This window comes from Netta rufina, assembly GCF_964035555.1.
Source record: "Netta rufina genome assembly, chromosome: Z".
In the NCBI taxonomy this organism is placed as follows: Eukaryota; Metazoa; Chordata; class Aves; order Anseriformes; family Anatidae; genus Netta; species Netta rufina.
In genome coordinates this window covers 33,006,748-33,024,616 of record NC_140126.1, presented here as the reverse complement: position 1 = coordinate 33,024,616, position 17,869 = coordinate 33,006,748, and the positions used below count along the sequence as shown (strand labels likewise).

Sequence of the window (17,869 nt, the reverse complement as noted above, 5' to 3'; positions counted from 1 at the left end):
AATAAATTTCTGTGTACAGGTATATCTTTTCTAAAAATGGGTTAACGTGGCTTTTAACGTGTAGGACAGTAATCAGCTTTGCAGACCTTTAGAATGGGAAATGGTGCTTCCATTTCTACCGTGGATCCTGGCAAATGAATATGCATTCAGGATCAGGCCCACTGTGACTTTTCCTCAAATCTATAGCTGTGGATCATTTGCGCTGTTATACAAAGGGAATCATCAATCTGAGCAAGCCCAAAGCTTGTATTGACTAATAAGGATTTCCAGAACAAACATGGGGAGAATGATTCAGATCTTGGTGGAAGAAAAAGAGCAAGAAGGAGGTGGACAAGAAGTAGAAAAATTCCAAATGATGTGATAGTTTTCTTTTTGTGTTTGATTTGTTTCATTGTCTGCCTTGGTCCTACTTGACAAAACTATGATGACTCATACACAGAGATTGTCCATATTATTTTTTACCATAAAAACTGAGTTGAAAAAAAGGGTTTTATTTTTATACAGCACTGTCCCAGTTTTGGCTGGGATAGAGTTCATTTTCTGTTCTGGTTTTACGTGGGACAGGGCTAATTTTCTGTTCCAGTTTCAGCTGGCACAGAGTTAATTTTCTTCCTAGTAGTTGGTATGGTGCTGTGTTTTGGATTTCAGATGAGAATAATGTTGATAACACACCAATGTTTTGGTTGTTGCAGAGCAGTGCTCACACAGAGCCAAGGACTTTTCAGCTCCTCATGCTGCCCTGCCAGCAAAGAGGCTGGGGGTACACCAGGAGCTGGGAGGGGACACAGCCAGGACAGCTGGCCCATATGGACCAAAGGGATATTCCGTAGCATATAATGTCATGCTGAACAATAAATGGGGGTGGCTGGCTGGGGAAGGGGGAGGACATGCTGCCCAGGGACAGGCTGGGCATTGCTTGGTGTGTGGTGAGCAACTACACTGTGCATCATGTGCACTGTAAAAAAAAAAAAAAAAAAAAAAAAAAAAAAGTAAAAATTCTTTTACTGCTATTATTTTCCTTTTCTCTTCTGTCATATTAAACTGTCTTTCAACTCACCAGCTGTTTTTTTTTTTGTTGTTGTTATTGTTGTTTTTGTTTTTCTATTGTTCTCTCCTCCATCTCACTGGCAGATGAGGGGTGAGTGAATAGCTATGTGGTACTTAGCTGCCTGTAGGTACCCCACAACAGAACATAATTTATTACACAAAGAAGCCCCGACTTCTGCTGCAGCATAAGAAGCAAATATATTCTTCATGATGTCAAACTATTATGTATATAAGGAAGTCAAAAACAAACAGGGCGTCAAGATCTTTGAAGAGTTGCCCAGGAATGTGGGGAGAGAATGTAAGAGGATTTATTTTGTAGCTAGCAAGATGTATCGAAGACAGAAGTTGATATATAGTGGGATTTTGAACTGCAGTGTCTCCAGCATACATTTCCGTAATAAAATGATGTCTGTACCTGAATATTTTAAGGCAACATTGTGTAGTCCTCAAGTGTTAAAGCTGAGGGTACACAGGGGGAAAAAAAAAAAAAAAAAAAAAGATTCTTAGGGACAATACTACAGTCAGTGAGTATAGAAATCATTCTGTAGATCTGTTTCCATAACGAATCTGTATCACTGAGCATTCTTCCACTTTCTACTTTACTACTGACAGTTCAACACATTCAACATGTTGAGCATGAATGTGAATATGTTCAATGTTGAGAAGGGAGATTTAGATTAAAGGTTAGGAGGAAATTCTTTACTCAGAGGGTGGTGGGGCATTGAAACAGGTTGCACAGAGAGTTTGTTAATTCACCCACCCTGAAGTGTTCAAGGTCAGGCTGGATGGGGCTTTGAGCAACCTGGTCTGGTGGGAGGTGTCCCTGCCCATGGCAGGGGGGCTGGGACCGGGTGATCTTTAATGTCCCTTCCAAACCAAACCATTCTGTGATGCTTCTATGATGAAATACATATGGGAATGAAACTACATTCATATGAAACACTTAATTTTTGATGACTACATTTAAAAACTGCATCATCTTTATAAAATAAATTATGGTTTGCTTATTACTAATTCAACTGTATTTGTGTAATTTTTAAAGGCAGAAATAAGAAAGCAGAAATATGCATCATGATTGTCATAAAACTTATTCTATCTGCCACACTGGCAAGGGAGTGGAAGCACCACTTTGACAGCAGAGAACTGCATCTTCCCTATCTTCCCTGTGAATTCTCAGCTGAGAACGGCAGAGAGGTTAATGTGTTACACAAAGTGAGAATATAGGCATTGGAGTGGAAGAAAGAGGGATGGTGTAGTATTGTCATGACTTAAATATCATGCCCTGTTACTGCTCGAAAGTCATTGGTGCTCCATGTTTATTGTTGGAGTAAGTTCATGCTCTACTCAGCACTGGTGTGGCCTCACCTCAAGTACTGTGTTTAGTGTTGGGCACCACAGTACAAGAAGGACATAAAACTATTAAAGAGTGTTCAAAGGAGGGCAAAAGATGGTGAAAGGTCTGGAGGGCAAGACGTATGAGGAGCAGCTGAGGCCCCTTGGTTTGCTCAGCCCAAAGCAGAGCAGGCTGAGGGGAGGCCTCATGGCGGCCTGCAGCTCCCTCAGGAGGGGAGCGGAGGGGCAGGCGCTGAGCTCTGCTCTCTGGGGACAGCGACAGGACCCGAGGGAACGGCATGGAGCTGCGACAGGGGAGGGTCAGGCTGGGGGTTAGGGAAAGGGTCTGCACCCAGAGGGTGGGCAGGCACTGGGACAGGCTCCCCAGGGCAGCGGTCACAGCACTGAGCCTACGGGAGTTCAAGAAGTGTTTGGGCAATGCACTTAGAAACAGGGTGTAATTTTTTGGGTAGTCTGGTGTGGAGCCAGGAGTTGGACTCAATAATCCTTGTGGGTCCACTGCAACTTGGGATATCCGCTGATTCTATGATTCTAGTTCAGCAATTGCAAGTGCTGGGTGCAGATTTTTAAATTAAGGATGACACCCTGAGAAGTCCTCATTGTAAATGATGTCATCAAAGCATCATTAAATGCAGGTAGAAATAATTCTGGCAAGCCCCAATTTGGGACATGATCACAGTGCTGTTTAGCTCTGCTAACAGGACTCTGGGCAGTTCATAAAGCATCAGCATTACCACCAGTGTTTAAACTTTTGTATGGCAGCCTGTTTCCCAGTGTGTCTCAGGGTGTCCTCAGAGCTCTGTTGAGTCACACCTGGCTGCTGATGGCTGCAGGGGTGTGGTAACTGGGTAGGTGCTCTAGGAAGGTGATGCTGCCACTCCCCTGATTTCTTCAGAGGCAGCCGCTGCTCAGTGAACTGTTTGCAATTAATGGGCTTTAGTATCAGGCAGAAAAGCAATTGTGTGCTCAACCCTTCTCCATACTGCCATGAAGCTCTACCGAGTTTCAGGCATGCAGCCTTGAAACAACCGGTTTATGCCTTCATGCAGCAGGGGCTGTAAAGGCTCTGTACCCCCTGACTGGATGCCACGGTTTTGGCTGGGAACTGATTTTCTTCACAGAGGCTCACACGACGCTTTGTTGGGGTTTAGGGTGAGAATAACGCTGATAACAGGGCGATGTTTTATCTGCTGCTCCTCGTGCTGCCCTGACAGCGAGGAGCCTGGGGGTGCACCAGGAGCTGGGAGGGGACGCGGGCAGGACAGCTGGCCCAGGCTGGCCGGAGGGGTGTCCTGCACGGGCACGGTACAGCATTTTGGGTTGGGGACTAGAAGCGCTATCACTGCCCAGCACCGGGCGCACGCAGCCCTCGGGCGCCACCTCCCCGCCCGCCCGTGCCTTTAAGGGCGGCGGGAGGCGGGGGGGCGTGTCCGGGCGGGGCGGCGGGCGGCCGGGCGGGCGCTCGCCATTGGCTGCCCGCCGCGGCGCGGCGCCCGCCCCGCTGGGCACGCCGTTATGTCGGTGTGGCGGCGGCGGCGGCCGGCCGGGCGGCGCGGCGCGCATGCGTACTGCCAACCGGCGGGGCCGGGGGCAGCGCTGCGAGCGGGGCGGGCGCGGAGCGGAGCGGGGCGGGCGGCGGCGGGGCAGGGGCAGGGGCAGGAGCAGGAGGAGCAGGAGCAGGAGCAGGAGCAGGGCGAGGAGGGGCGGCAGCAGCTGCAGCAGCAGCAGCAGCAGGAGGGCGGGGAGGAGGTGGACGGAGGCCGGCAGCGGGGCGGGGCGGGGCGGGGCGGCAGGCAGACGATGCCCACCGCCGGCCGCGGCCGCCCCCGCCGCTCCCCGTCCCCATGAGCTGACGCCGCGGGGCGGCGGCGGGGGCAGGGGCAGGGGCAGGGGCAGGGGCAGGGGCAGGAGCGAGCGCCCGGCGGGGCCGGCGCCCCGGCATGGCCGGCTCGGTGAGTACCGCGCCGCGCCCCGGCGTGTTCCCGTCCCGTGCTTTTATCCTGTGCTTATTGCCGTTTCCCCTTTATTTTTGTATTTATTCTGTATTTATTTATTTATTTATTTATTTTAAATTATTATTGTTTTGTTTATTTTCCTCTCTCCCCGTGGGGTGCTCGCCGCCCGCCCCGCAGTGCGCCGTCCAGGTGAAGCTGGAGCTGGGGCACCGAGCGCAGGTGAGGAAGAAGCCGACGGTGGAGGGCTTCACCCACGACTGGATGGTGTTCGTCCGGGGGCCCGAGCACAGCAACATCCAGCACTTCGTGGAGAAGGTCGTCTTCCACCTGCACGAGAGCTTCCCCCGCCCCAAGAGAGGTAGGGAACAAAAGCGGGGGCTCCTCGCCCACCCGGGGGGGGGCTCGGCCGCCCCCCAAACCAGCCGCAGACCCTCCCCCCAAAAAGGGGTCTGCACCCCCCCCAGGGGTGCCCCGGAGCCTTTTGTCTGGGGTCCCCCGGCGGTGCCCGGGTTGCCGCGGGGAGGTAGCGGTGCAGACAAAAGGAGGAGGACGGGTGCCTCCTTTGTGAGCAGGTTCCTCTCCCTGCTGGGCACCCTGGTGGCTCCCCACGGGTCTGGGGTCCCCACGGCACCTTCAGCGCCCGCAGAGCCCAGGAGCGGGGTCCTCGCTGCCCAGAGCGGTGCAGGGCAGGAGTCGGGCGTGCGGGGGGCAGAGGCAGCACGTTTCCCAGCGCTGGGATGGGAAAGCCGCTCTGCGGCGAGGTAGAGCCGTGCTTTGACTTGATTTTTAACTTAAATTTTTGGCTCGGTTCAAGGGCGGCGAGCTGTGACTCTTGATGCGTTTTTACATCAGTTACTGTGGTTCTCCAAGAGCGTTTTCCTTGCCTCAACCAGTGCCCTGTAAGAGCAGCAGCGCTTCAGCTGCCGAGATCCTCTGCTCGAGCATGAGCTGCTATTTCCCTTTTGTCATCGTAAAGCCGAATATGTTTCAAAGTCTGTGTAAAAGCCGGATGGGGTTGCACAAACTGTTTTCAGTGGCTTGTAGTACTGTGATATTCCCGGTGAATTAAGTTGCCCAGATGCACCGTGGAGCCTTCCTTTCTTTCCTATTTCCCTGGTTCTTGTGCAGAAAAACGTGACTTCAGGTCAGTCTAAATAGTTTGGAAGAAAAACTGAGCTCTGCATAGCCCAAATAGGCGCAATGGCATTGTCTGTACGTAGTGAATGAACATAGTTATATTGAAGTCGGGGAGAGAAAGTACGTTTAATACTTTGAAGGCTGGTCTCTGTGTAGCGGGTGCTTACAGCACTCTGCTTTTATCACCGACTCTGTATTTATTTATCTACTTGTTTCTGTCTGGCCCTGGGGAGCATGACTTTGCAGCCCAGAGCTAGGGGTGATTGCTAGGGGCGATGTGGATCTCGCTAGTAAGAATATATGAGGACTTCGGCAAGTGAAGGATGGCATGGTTTGCTCCAGCGAGTGCTTTGTGTCTACAGCTGCTGAAGCTAGTTATGCAGTCATTTAAGCCATTGTTTTAAAGTGTTTGTTTTGGAGTTTTATTTCTGTGCATCTTTTTCACGATGTGGCAGCTGCTGGGAAAGATGCCAGCTTATATAGCCCGGGAGGGGACTTGTCATTTTGTGATTGCACATGACTCGGATCATAGGAGAATACGGGCTGTTCGGTGGGAGCGGCTGCCGTAGGACGAGATGGTGAGCGCTCTGTTCCCTGCTAGGCTTTGCTTCCCCCTCCCTAAAACTGCAGCAGAGAGGAGTTGGGGGGCAGCGTGAGGGACTTCAGGCCCTCGAAATCACGGTGGAAAAGATGAGCATTGTGCTGCTGTGTTTGAGTTATCTAGCACGCTCTCTTGTGTTCAGATGTGTTTAGAGGAATGGCGGTGACGTGCGCCTTGTGAATGGGAACATCTTGTGTGTTTTTCTAACTTACAAATATGGTTAACGTCTTTGCCAGAAATATTCTGGGTTTTCTTAGCTCTGTAAGTTGGGGCTGCTCGTTTGATCTGACCTCAGATGGCCTTCGCTGTAGCGGTGGAAGTGTTGCCTGTTCCGTGGGAGTAGCAGGCTTGCTGGTAGCCGTACCCACTCGTTGGTGTTTGCGTACTGGTTCTCAGTCGCTGTCCCTGAAGTTGCGACATGCTTTATTGCTTTGTTACAAGATAACCGGCCACTTGGAGTTACTTGATAAGTTCTCAAACTAATCCTGAGCCTCCCCTTTCATGAGCAGACGTAGGTGTACAATGTTAATCAAAGCTAAGTGTCAGGATAGGGACTGGCTGTAGGACTGAACTTCTTGGTGAGTGATCTGTGTATCTCTGGATTCGTGCTGTGAATGGCTGCCCTGACGTGTGTGCTTGTGAGGAAAAGTTCTAATTCATTAAGTCTGTTTGCAAAACCCTTGGATCAATTTGAGAATAATAAATGAATAGGCTATCATGGGCTTTATTAGCTCCTAGCATTTATGCTACCAGCTCACTTTATTGCTGGCATAGTCATCCAAACATCGAGGGAGGGGAAGTGAATTATTTTCTGAAGCAGCTTTTCCATGCGCTTGCTTTACTTGTTTATGAGAATAGCTGGGTGAATGTCGGTTTGGCTACAGCTCTGGTTTTGCCTATCTCTTCTGACTGTACCAGGGATTTTGGAAATAGTGGAGGTTGGAGGTAAGTTTGCAAACAAAGGTGTGTCCCTGTGTTTGTTCTTCTAATAGCTGCTGCAGGGCAGGCAGGGTCCTATACACTGAAGTTCCATTATTTTTAAGGTGGGAATGTAGCTGGGAACAGCATTTGAGTTTCCACAGTGCGGAACAGGCTGATTTGTGTGCCCAGTCAAGATGGGAAGGTGATGGTGACTGGTGGGGAACGGAGTGTGTATTATCTACAGCCACTTAATGAACGAGCCTCCTTCACTATCTCACCTTAAAAACTTGAGCTTGGCAGCAATTTTGTTTTCTGTTGTTTGCCTTATGATGACCAAGTGCTCCAGTTTGTCCTTGCACAAAAGAGCATACAGCCATTCTCCATGGTTCCCTGCACTTTGTCACATCTAATGGCTTGCTTCTGCCATCTGACTTCCATGAGTGGCTTCACTGGGGGGACTGCAGGACTACTTGTCAGAATAAAGAAAGTATATCGTACCCAGGCCCCATTCTGGAGCAGAGTTTTGCAAGGCAAAAGCTCTCTAAGATCATGCAGTCACCAAAAAAAAACCAAACACAACAAACAATGAACCAAAAAAGAGTTTTCAAGTTCAGCCTGTTTCATGATGCTTAAGTAAATTGGTTAACAGAAGGCATGGAAAATTACTAGGTTTCTAGCTTTATTTCAAATCATATGTTGCGCTACCTTTTTCCAGTTGTGTGAAGGAAGCTGTGCTGTGTACAGGAGTACAGCATGAAAGCACACCCATGGAACAGGATTTGCCACTGGGTTATGGTTCGTTTTTGTCCACTGCATAACCAGTGAACTGCCTCCAAGAGAGGAGCTGTTGCTCTTTATGACAATGTATCTTCTTATTTCTGAAGATGCTAAGTGGTTTAGAAAAACTTTATTCCTCTTATGATTGCTGATGCTCTGTAGCAACAGCCTAGCTTGCTATTTGCCTCGCAGCATTTCGGTCGAGTAAGGGAACACATCCCTTGATATCCTCCAGCGGCTCATTTTAAGTGATTATTGGAGACTGCATTGCAGCTGGTGTGGCTGTGGTTAAGTTTCTGCTAATTGGTGGTGCATTTTGACAAATTCATTATTTTTTTTTTTCCTTATTAAAAAGGGGTGGACTAATATTTCTGTGCAAATAACTTAATATAAAAGTGCAGGTTTGGAGAGCAGGAAGTTGTAACTTGAAAAGCGGAAGGGAAGGTGTTGCTTTTCCCCATGGACTTGAGGGGAACAATGGTTACTGCCTCACGTTGTCATATCATGTGTTGTACATCACTAAAACTTCTTGAACTAAGTGAGGCAAGTGGAGCTGCTTGTTACACTGCTGGACCAAACTGTAATGTTATTTAGAAAATCCACATTTCCAGTACCATTCCTTTTTTCTAAGGGTTGTCTGCTAGTGCAAAATGAAACTTTGGTGGACCATAACACTTCATAATAGATTTAGCAACTGTAGGAAGTGCCAATGATTGCTTTCCAATAAAAACAGTCTTTCCCTTCTCCCATGATAGCTTTTCCAGTTTTGTTCCCGCAGTTCAACTAGGCAGTTTTTCTGAAAAATCTTCCTTATGAGAATTAGGAACTCTCCTCTCCTCAATCTGTCATTTTCTAGGAGTTACAGCGAGGAGGAAGAAACTCTGAAAGACGCAGTCTTTCTGCATTTTATTGTTGTTTGTTAATTTTTTTTAAGGTGATTTTGTTCTAAAGACCACGGTACTTTGTGGGGTGGGTGGCAAGACGTGAATCTTCTGGAAGGGGAAGCATGGTATCAACAGATGGCAGAATGCATGCATTTTTCCTCATGGAAGTGGCTGCCCTGCAAACCCGCAAGCAGACTTAATCTCTGGCATCTCGTGGTACAGGGTGGTACACGCTTGTGTCTCTGACATCCTTGGTGTACAGGAATGCAGCTGTAGAGTGGAAACTTTGTAAAAAGCATCCTTCAGTGTGTTTATAAGGACTTCTTGAGAAAATGTATCTGTAGATAAACCCTAATTTAGTATGCAGAATTATTTTTTTATGAAGGGGAGACTTCTTTTCAATGTGGAATAAGGGGAAAAGACTCATGGCTTTCTTTTCTGTGTATACTACCTGGAAAATCAAAAGTGAGAGTCAAATTCTGCTCCTACACACCTGGATTTGTTGTACAGTGTTAGCTGTATCAGTCACTGGACTTGTAATGGACAGGTTGTACGTTGTCAGGATGTAATGAAGCTACTCCATGGAGATGTTTTGTTTTGCTACTTAAAAAGAATGTTTAAAGTGAGACAATTTTAGTTTAGTGACAGCTTATTCCTTTTGTGAAAGTACATCCAATGATGTATTTTAAACAGTCTGTAGTGTCCCATCTTACAGCTTTAAAAATGCTTCATGAAGCTCCCTGAAAGTATTTATTGAAAATATGCTGGCTAAGGAAATCAATAAAGTACCTTAGATTTAGCTTTAATTAGAAAATACTGATCCATTTCCCCCTGACTATATAGTGGTTTTGTTTTTAAATTTTCTTTTCAATATATTTCACTGTATTAGGATGTATGGAAGAAATGCAAAGAGGATCCTTGATCTTTCCCTCTGTTTGTAGACCTATTATTAATTTGTTGACCATAATGCAAAAGCTGCTTTTAGTAGTTCGTGTTTTGTCTTGTAAAAGTTGGGAGAAAATGGCCTGTCCATATTATCTTTCTCATGTTTCTCACTTAATTTTTTATTCTTTTGGTGATCATCTTCTTTTTTAATATGAAGTATGAAAAGATAGTAGCCATGCCCTGCCCCATTTAAAGTCAATGAGAGGCTTAGCTTTCTATCAGTTTTAGTAAATAGAGAGGTGTGAGGATAGAGACCAGCAGCCATCTTCTTATTTAGTGTACAACTTGAGTTTTCCTTTAAGTAGATGGTCAGTCTACTGACTGTCAGTAGATTACTGACAGTCTACTTCTGATTGTCAGAAAACAGTTTTCTGTTGGATATTTTAGTAGGGTATTTAGCTGCACTTCTAAGAACTTAGGAAGAAGAGAGCTACAATTAACTTCATTTTTTTTTTCCAAATCTATCACACCTGGAGGGGTAGGCTACGTAGGAATTTCTTTTTCTATCAGTCTTAGAGATACAGTGTTCAAGAGTATCAGGTTCAATACTGCAACTTTAGGGCAGGCATTGCTGATTTAATTTGTGAAGATGTTGTTATGGGCTGTGGATTTGCTTGTCAGTGGAATCCAGTTGCAGCCAGATAGAACTTGGGATGTCTAGTGGGCAGTTTTGTTTGTTTAACAAGAACTCTAGAGATATAACGTTGCTACTCCTTTAATAAGCAGCTGAAGAGCCGTGAGAATATGAGGTGTTTTCAAATGCAGTTTCTAATTCAGCCCAGTGTAAATCACAAGGGCATTTCTCACTGCTCTTTCTCAGAGACTGAGAAGAGGTTGGATATAGTGAAGCTATCAAGTTTCATCATTACGTGAGTGCTGTCAGTAAATGCTGGCAGCTCTGAAAATAAGATGCTACTGGTAGAGGAAAACCTTTTTCTAAAGAACCTTTTTCTAAACCTTTTTCTAAGAAATTTCACTTCTCTGGTATGTCTCTAAACGTGATCAAGTTTGAAGATGACACTTTATTTCGAAGTCAAAGTGTAATAAGGACTTGGGCAGCATACATCTGTTTTATGAGTATACAGCTCTGTTCCATATATTTTTGCATCATTTAAGTAATACTAGTTTAAAACCTACTGCGTATATTTGTCAGTCCTTAACAGAATTGGTTTGCTGTCTGGGATGAAATGCATTGCATTCAATGTAAATGAAGTTTAAGATGGAAGTGTGACAATGGGTTCTTATCCCTGCTAAAGGTACTCAGTGATTGTACAGTCTGTAGTACCTCAGTGTAACAGGACACATGACTAACAAGGCTGCTACATCATCCAGCATCACTAAGTTACGCTTTAAAAGATTACTTGCATGTTGTTAATTGTGGATAACTATGTGTTTTGCATTTATTATCGTTCTCCTCCATGGGATGTGTAGTTCCTGCTGGATTCTTTTTCTTTTTTTTTTTTTTTTGTGTTCCCATACAGCATGTTTCTACAAGGGAGAATACTGATTTGTCAGCTCGGATTCTCATTTCACAGTTGTTAAAAATGAGCCTAGGTTACTAGTAAAGGCATACAGCATTTATCTCATGTCAAGTTAACTTTATTAACAATGAAATGGTATTCATGGTATTTTTAGTTTTAAGAAGTTGTGGTTAGGGTTTCCTGAAGCTACAGTATTAATTCTGTAACTAAATCTTCCAGATGTTAAAAAGGTAGGAGACGAAGTACAGTTTCAGGGTCATCATACAGAAGGAATTGGGTAGCTGTAGAGCAGTAGTCATTTGAAAGAAGTGTGGAGAACCAGGTTGTTGTGCATGAGATAAATTCTGTTGCTTCTTTTGTAAAATGAGGGGGAAGATCTCAGCATTTTTAAATCAGTAGACAGTTATAAAATTTATGTGAGAAAATGAAAACAGCTCAGTTTGTTGTTTGTATAGCAGTAAAAAAGGTAGCAACAGTTTTTATCTTTAGAAAAAAATAGGTGTCTTAAAGATTTTCCTATGTATCTATTTACTATTATAGATTAGGTGATAGGAACTCCAGATATAATCTGTAAGATTTTGTTAATTTAGTTCATGTTACTTTTGGTGATGTTGTTCAAGGTACGAAGGCTGTTATTATCACGTTGACATGCGGTGAGATTGGAGGGGTTTGTTTTTTTGTTGTTTTTTGGTTTAGGCTTTGGAACGAAATGCTGGAGTGTTGTTCTGTCCTTTGTGTTGGAACCTGTGGAGAAGACTTAAAACTTGATAGCTGCAACCTGGCAGAGCCTATTGATAACGCCTGTGATAGCTAAACAGGCTAATTTACAAAGGCTTAATCTGGTCTGCAGGCTGCTGCAGTTTGACGGCATTCATTTTTGTGAGATTGCTATGCTGGTCACCAGTATGTTTGAAACAGCGGAGTTTAGCTCATGTGGGATCATTTTGCAGTGATTGATGGGCACATGAGAACAAAGTGACAATCAAATTCTAGCACTTCTGTACGTTTGTCTGAAAATTATGCTTCCTCATCCTGTCGCAAGCCACTTGGCTTCTAATGGAAAATGTTTTTTTTCTTTTTTTTGCATTTCTGTTGGCTTTTTGCTGTGCTTTCTCATACATAAAAGGGAGGAAGAACAGAGTGGTATTTAAAATATTTGTACTTAAGTCTTTGTGTGAAGTTTTTTTTTTTTTTTTTTTAATGAAATGTCTTATACTGCCTACCATTAAAGGATACAGCTAAAATATTAATTCTGCAGTTTAGAAAATAATTTAAAAATGTTTATTGCGAGGTAAAACCTATTTCCTAGTACCTATTTTAAAAGAAAAAAAGCTTCTTTCCAGGCTGCTTTTTGTCTTTTTCTTTGTTTTGTTTTTTAAGTGTTAGTGGACAAGTCTCTGCTGCCAGGCAGCCAGTCATGGGAAGAGCTTCTTTCATCAGCCGCCTTGTGATGGTGCTCCCATGCACAGGGTACGGATGCTGACATGCCTCTGATGCTTGCCAGCAGAGGGGACATCGTGCTCTGGGTCTTGCTGAGGGCTCCTGGGTGGGCAGGTGGTCCCCTCAGAGGAGCACAGGCCTGCCTCTTGTGCTGCTGGAGGAGCTCTGCTTCGACACCTCGTCTGCTGCAGCGTCACACCGGTGGTGGGTTGTGTGCTGCTGCTTTCAGGCTAGGACCTGGTCTGAGTGGTTGGTCCGTGCGAATTGCCTGCTTATGGCTTAAGCATGCCACGTGTAATTTCATATAAGCAAACGTGTCGGTACAGTAGGATGTGTGCATTTGTTGTGTGGAACTTTGCTCTTGAAGTTAAATGCCAAGATAGGTGTTTTCTTGGTGTAAACACCAAGGTAGGTCTTCAGGTGGTTGTGATAACAGAGGTTACAGTGCAAGCTACACTATTACACGTTAAAAAGAAGCAGAACTGAACTGAGAAATATGGGGTGGATTAAATTTGCTGATTGTTAGGATACTGAGCAGCTTGTTGTATGTCTAAACTTACTATTTGTGACTGCTTTTCTGAAGCTTATAGAGGAAAAACTCCACCCAACTCAATGAGCTGCATATTATTTTGCCCACTCTGGACAGAAGTAATATGAATATCGCATGCCACTTGAAACAAGGGTTGACAGACAAGGTGTTCTCTATTTCTAGACTCGTAAGGAAAATCAAGGACTTCCTGTGTTTATTTACAGGGAGGTGTTGTTTTACTTCTCATGTGCTAACTTTAAAGGGCAAATAATCCAGAAAGGAATGATGTTGAGATTTAGTTAAGACAGAACTACTTGATATCATGGGCTGGAAGCCAGCAGTCATTGAGCTCTTCATCCTGTGAGGGAAATAGGGCAGGTCTAAAAGCTCTTGTGGTAACTCAGGAGGGCAAAAGTCTTCTTGAGGAATTTTGATTAGTAACTATTCTCCTTTTAAGCAGGCAAATAGCATTCAAATTAGTCCTGAAATTCAATACTGGGGCCAATAATTAACAATAACAAAGATTAAAAAAAATAATCTTTGCACAATTTATCTTACATAATATAAGCTACAGGTGGGTATTTTGCTGAAGTATGCTGTGAAACTGCAGAGTGGCTGTTTGTGAGCGATCACAGCACTGATACTGTGTTTTACTGCAAAGCTGGAGAAGTGGATTGAGTTTGAAATTCCATGTGCTTTCTAAATACAGAGATGCACATGTCCTGATTTTTTTTTTTTTATGGTTTTCTGTGGTGTGGTGTTGGTTTTTGTTTGTTTGTTTGTTTGTTTTTTTGCTTGCCTGACTTGGGGCACGATACATTTCTGGATATTCTTGGTGTCTCAAAATGATTTAATGTTAATAGAAGAAAGAAAATAAAAAACGACAAAATATATTGAAGTGCATGGAGCCATATGAATGGGATAGAAACATAGATCTGAAACCAGTTTCTGTAAGGGGATCTTAATGAAAGTTAGTTTGTTAGAACAATTCCAAAATATTTCTTTAGATATCCATAAATGTTTAAAGCTGAACAGCTTTCACTTCTAAAACAAACAGCATGCTCTTGTAATACTGTCAGGCCAACAATGCAGTATTTTCTCTCTGAGAGGGTAAACTTGGGGAAATAAGCAGACAACAATAAGCACCACTTTATTTTTTGTAGTCAAATACAACACCCGACCCTTTTCAGCCAGCACCTAGCTGATGTCTTTTACGATCCAAAAGCCACACAGGCATTGGAGGCGCTGCTCACGTTTGGGATCTGCGCGGCGTGTGCAGGCTCACCAGCATCCCAGCCTCCAGCGGTGGTGTTTTGCCTGTCCCTGCCCGAGCACTCGCTCCAGTCCCATGGCGTGGGGCTGCAGGGAGTGAGGAGGAGGAGGAGGAGGAGGAAGAGGTGGGCATCCACTGCTGGCAGGTGACCCCACGGGAGACCTGCTCCTGGGTTTTGAGGAAGGGCTTTCGTATGCTTGAAACCTGAGTGCTGAAAGTGCTTAGGCGAGTTGTTGTCTCAGCTGAGCGACTGACTGACCAGAGGGTGGGTGTGCAGTTGTGCTAGTACCACTGACTGACCCTTCTCTGAGGTCATAAACGACAGCACAAAAACTCAAACCAGACACGTTTCCGTCACCTCAGAAAGTAACAAGTGATGGCAAGGAATAAAGACAGAATCCAATGATGCCAGTAATATATGTGGAAAACGTATACTTCAGACAAAAGATGTGTTTTGTAAACATACTGTTTTGCTTAGCCTTTCCTTTAAAAAGCCAGTTCTGAAGGAAATTTTTTTGCACTATGCTAGAGGTAGAAAATCTCATGAGCTCTGTAGTATGTGAGGGCTCTTGATATGTTTTGATACTGTTCCTGTTAAAGTTGCACCTTTTTTAACTGCAGAATTCTGTTCACATCTGATACAATTCCTGTTTTAAAATTGCTTATTGGCACTCAAGTTACTATTTCTTTGCCTGTAGATTACTCTTTCCTCTAAAGCGTCTTTTGAAGTGTGTGGTTTTCTGAGTCTGAACCTTGTAAGGTTGCCACTTGTATCTATCAGACGTTCCAAAACAGAAACTACAACTTCTGTATATTTGAGGAGGCTTTTCTTCTTCAGCCTTGCGGTTGAGCCCGGGTATTATCCTGATTCTGCAGAGCACTTCTGTGATGTTTTGTCAGCAAAAGATTTTACCCATAACGTGTAATAGGCTCAGTAACTTGTTACAGCTGAGTTAAGAGAAGCAGCATTATAGCCGTACAATTGGATACCCTTGTTGTCTGAAGACTCAATCAAGATACTCTAGGGAGTTTGACTTCTCAGTCTATAAACAACTGTTTTGTTTTGCTTTTGAAGGCTGGTCTTAGCGTGTCCCTTGCTTAATAAAAAAGGCAACTAAAACATGTAAATGTATTCTGTTTCGTGGAATTAACCTTGTTTGTCTGCATTATGTGCGTATGGGGAGGTGGCACTATTACAAGCAGCACTTCTGTTTACTAAGCTAACATTCTTTCTTATCAAGTTACTGGCTTGTATTATTCTTTAGAGCAAGTCTTCCCCATAATGCATGTCCTTTTAATATGGGAAACTACCTACAGCCAACTGTTAGAAACGCCGCAAGATATTTGCGTGTATATTACTGTGAAGTGATTCCATCCGAGTTCTTTGGGTGCCTTTCGCAGCCTTGTGTAAATACGCAAAGACCAGCCCCTGAACATAAATCAAACAAGGTAGCTCGGCAACGCTATAGCTGATCACTTGGCTTCTGCAGGCACTGCTAAGCACTCTGCTGCTGGCTGGGTGGAAACAATGAGAGTTGCCCCATCTGTCATTAAGGCATCCGTCATTAAGCTGGACCCATGCGGGGCAGGTCCTTGTTGCAGAGATGTTCCGCGTGAATCTGGCTATTGCAGTTCGGTAGCTCAAACTTGGTAGGAGCAGTGACCAAACTGTTTTAGTGGGATGATGAATTTCAGAAACCCATCACAAATGCGCACATGTGCACACTTCTGACAATAGCGACAGCGTGGAACAGCAGTGCTGGGTGGGTGCTGTACCTGTCTGACAGCCCAAGCTGAGAGGATGTGCTGCACCTACTGTGTTTAAATGCCCCTGTTCTGGGAAACCTGCAAGTATCTGTGGGATATTGCACTTAAACAGTGTTCTTAAAATGGTAGTTGTGAATCGTTTTGGAATTTACTTCAGGCTTTTCTGTTAAAGTTGAGTCATCCCGTGCTGGAAAGTGTAATTTTCACCTACAGAATTCTTTCCAAACAAACTAAATGTCTCCATTGAAGGTACATGAGAATAAAAGTTAATATGTGACAAAAATGAGGTTGTCAAATAAACTGTGGAATGATTTTTGTTTTCATTATCCTTTCCTTTGCCTGGAAACTAAATAGAAACAATCTGGTTTCCATGAAGCAGAACTGCATTAGATTACTTCCTTGAATTTTTAGTACTGTAAAAGCAAAGTTAAACAACTGCTACAGATATTGCAGGTTTTGTAACAAAAGAAGTTTAGTTATACTAGTCTACTAATACTGGCCTGTAGGGATGTTTCCTTAGGATATTTCTGTGTTAATGGCTGAACTGCAACTTTACAGGAGTTGGAATACTAATAAAGTACTTGTTGACTGACATTTTAAATATATGGTCCAAATTCTCTATTCATTTCAGGTGGAATGTTTAAAAGGTTTTGTTTTCAGTTTTGTGTTTTTATGAATAGCTTAAATCTGGGAATTTGTTGGTTTGTATCTAGACAACTGGAAATTTCACGTTTTGGTTTTAGTTTCCTCCTCTGTGTTCTATTCTGAAGCATAGATAAGGTACTTCTTGATCAAAATCTGAGTTTCGTACATCATCTTAATTACGCTTTTAGTATGTAAATATTAAGATTTAGCTATATAGCTACCATGTACTCTATAAATATGTTCATATGTATTGTAGTGTTAGAATCTTAACAGCCTATTTTTCTTCTGACTTGAACCATAAGTGTTTTGAAACCTAATGCAGTGATTAGATCAGTGTGTTCGCCTTCAGGCATCTGTAACTTAATCTAAACTCTGCTGAAAATTTCTGGCACATTACTCTTTTGTTTTATTGAATAGTATTATTTTCAAATCTGGCATCTGTATCTTTGTATGAAAAACACTGAAACAAATTAAGACTGCTATGTGATGGGGCGCTGAAGATACAGTTTACTTTCTTCTCCTCCTCCTGCATTCCCAGCATGGTTATTTTCTTTCAAACAGTCTGTGCAGCCTGTTTTACTTTGTATTAATCTCAAATAACTGTTTTTGAACTGTTTTTCTAAGAAATTGTGTTCACAAAGCCATTGTGGGGCCCACCAGCTTAACTGCAAATTAGGAATACAGTAAGTACAAAATGCCTTCCAACCATGGCCAGGTATATGAGTAAAAGCTTTTGCAACTCCTTTTCTTGACTAAGTTGAAAATAGTGGACTTGATAAAAATTAAGCAAAACTCTAAATGATCCTGAGAAGTGTGTTTCTTCAGAAGTGTCACGAAAGTACTGGGGACAAAAATCAGGAAAAGGCATGGGCTAAAGGTTATTCTTCTTGTTTTGGCTTTCACTAGAACTTTATGAAACAATACTTTCCCTTGCTAGGGAACACCAGGATTGTGCCTGCTTTTAGAAATTTGGATTAGAAACAAAATTATGGATTTTGTTAGGATGATGTTAACTTTCTGCAGCAACTTTTCTACCTATTCATTGTGTGTGGCGAAAAAATGTGATAAGTATGTTCACACCAGAATGGGTGAGAAGACTGCTTAAATATGAAAA

At 43.7% G+C, this 17,869-nt stretch overlaps 1 protein-coding gene across 1 annotated transcript in view; it reads left to right on the top strand.

Moving 5' to 3' along the window:
* Window positions 1-4,319: 4,319 nt before the first annotated feature.
* MLLT3 (MLLT3 super elongation complex subunit) overlaps window positions 4,320-17,869 on the top strand; it is a gene marked incomplete at its 3' end in the record, with an annotated part of 138,199 nt that continues 124,649 nt past the window's right edge. Inside the window, exon 1 of the mRNA XM_084305161.1 lies at window positions 4,320-4,713. Within this exon, the coding sequence (XP_084161287.1) occupies window positions 4,341-4,713 (373 nt within the window). The 5' untranslated portion in view covers window positions 4,320-4,340. The remainder of the gene's footprint in view (window positions 4,714-17,869) is intronic.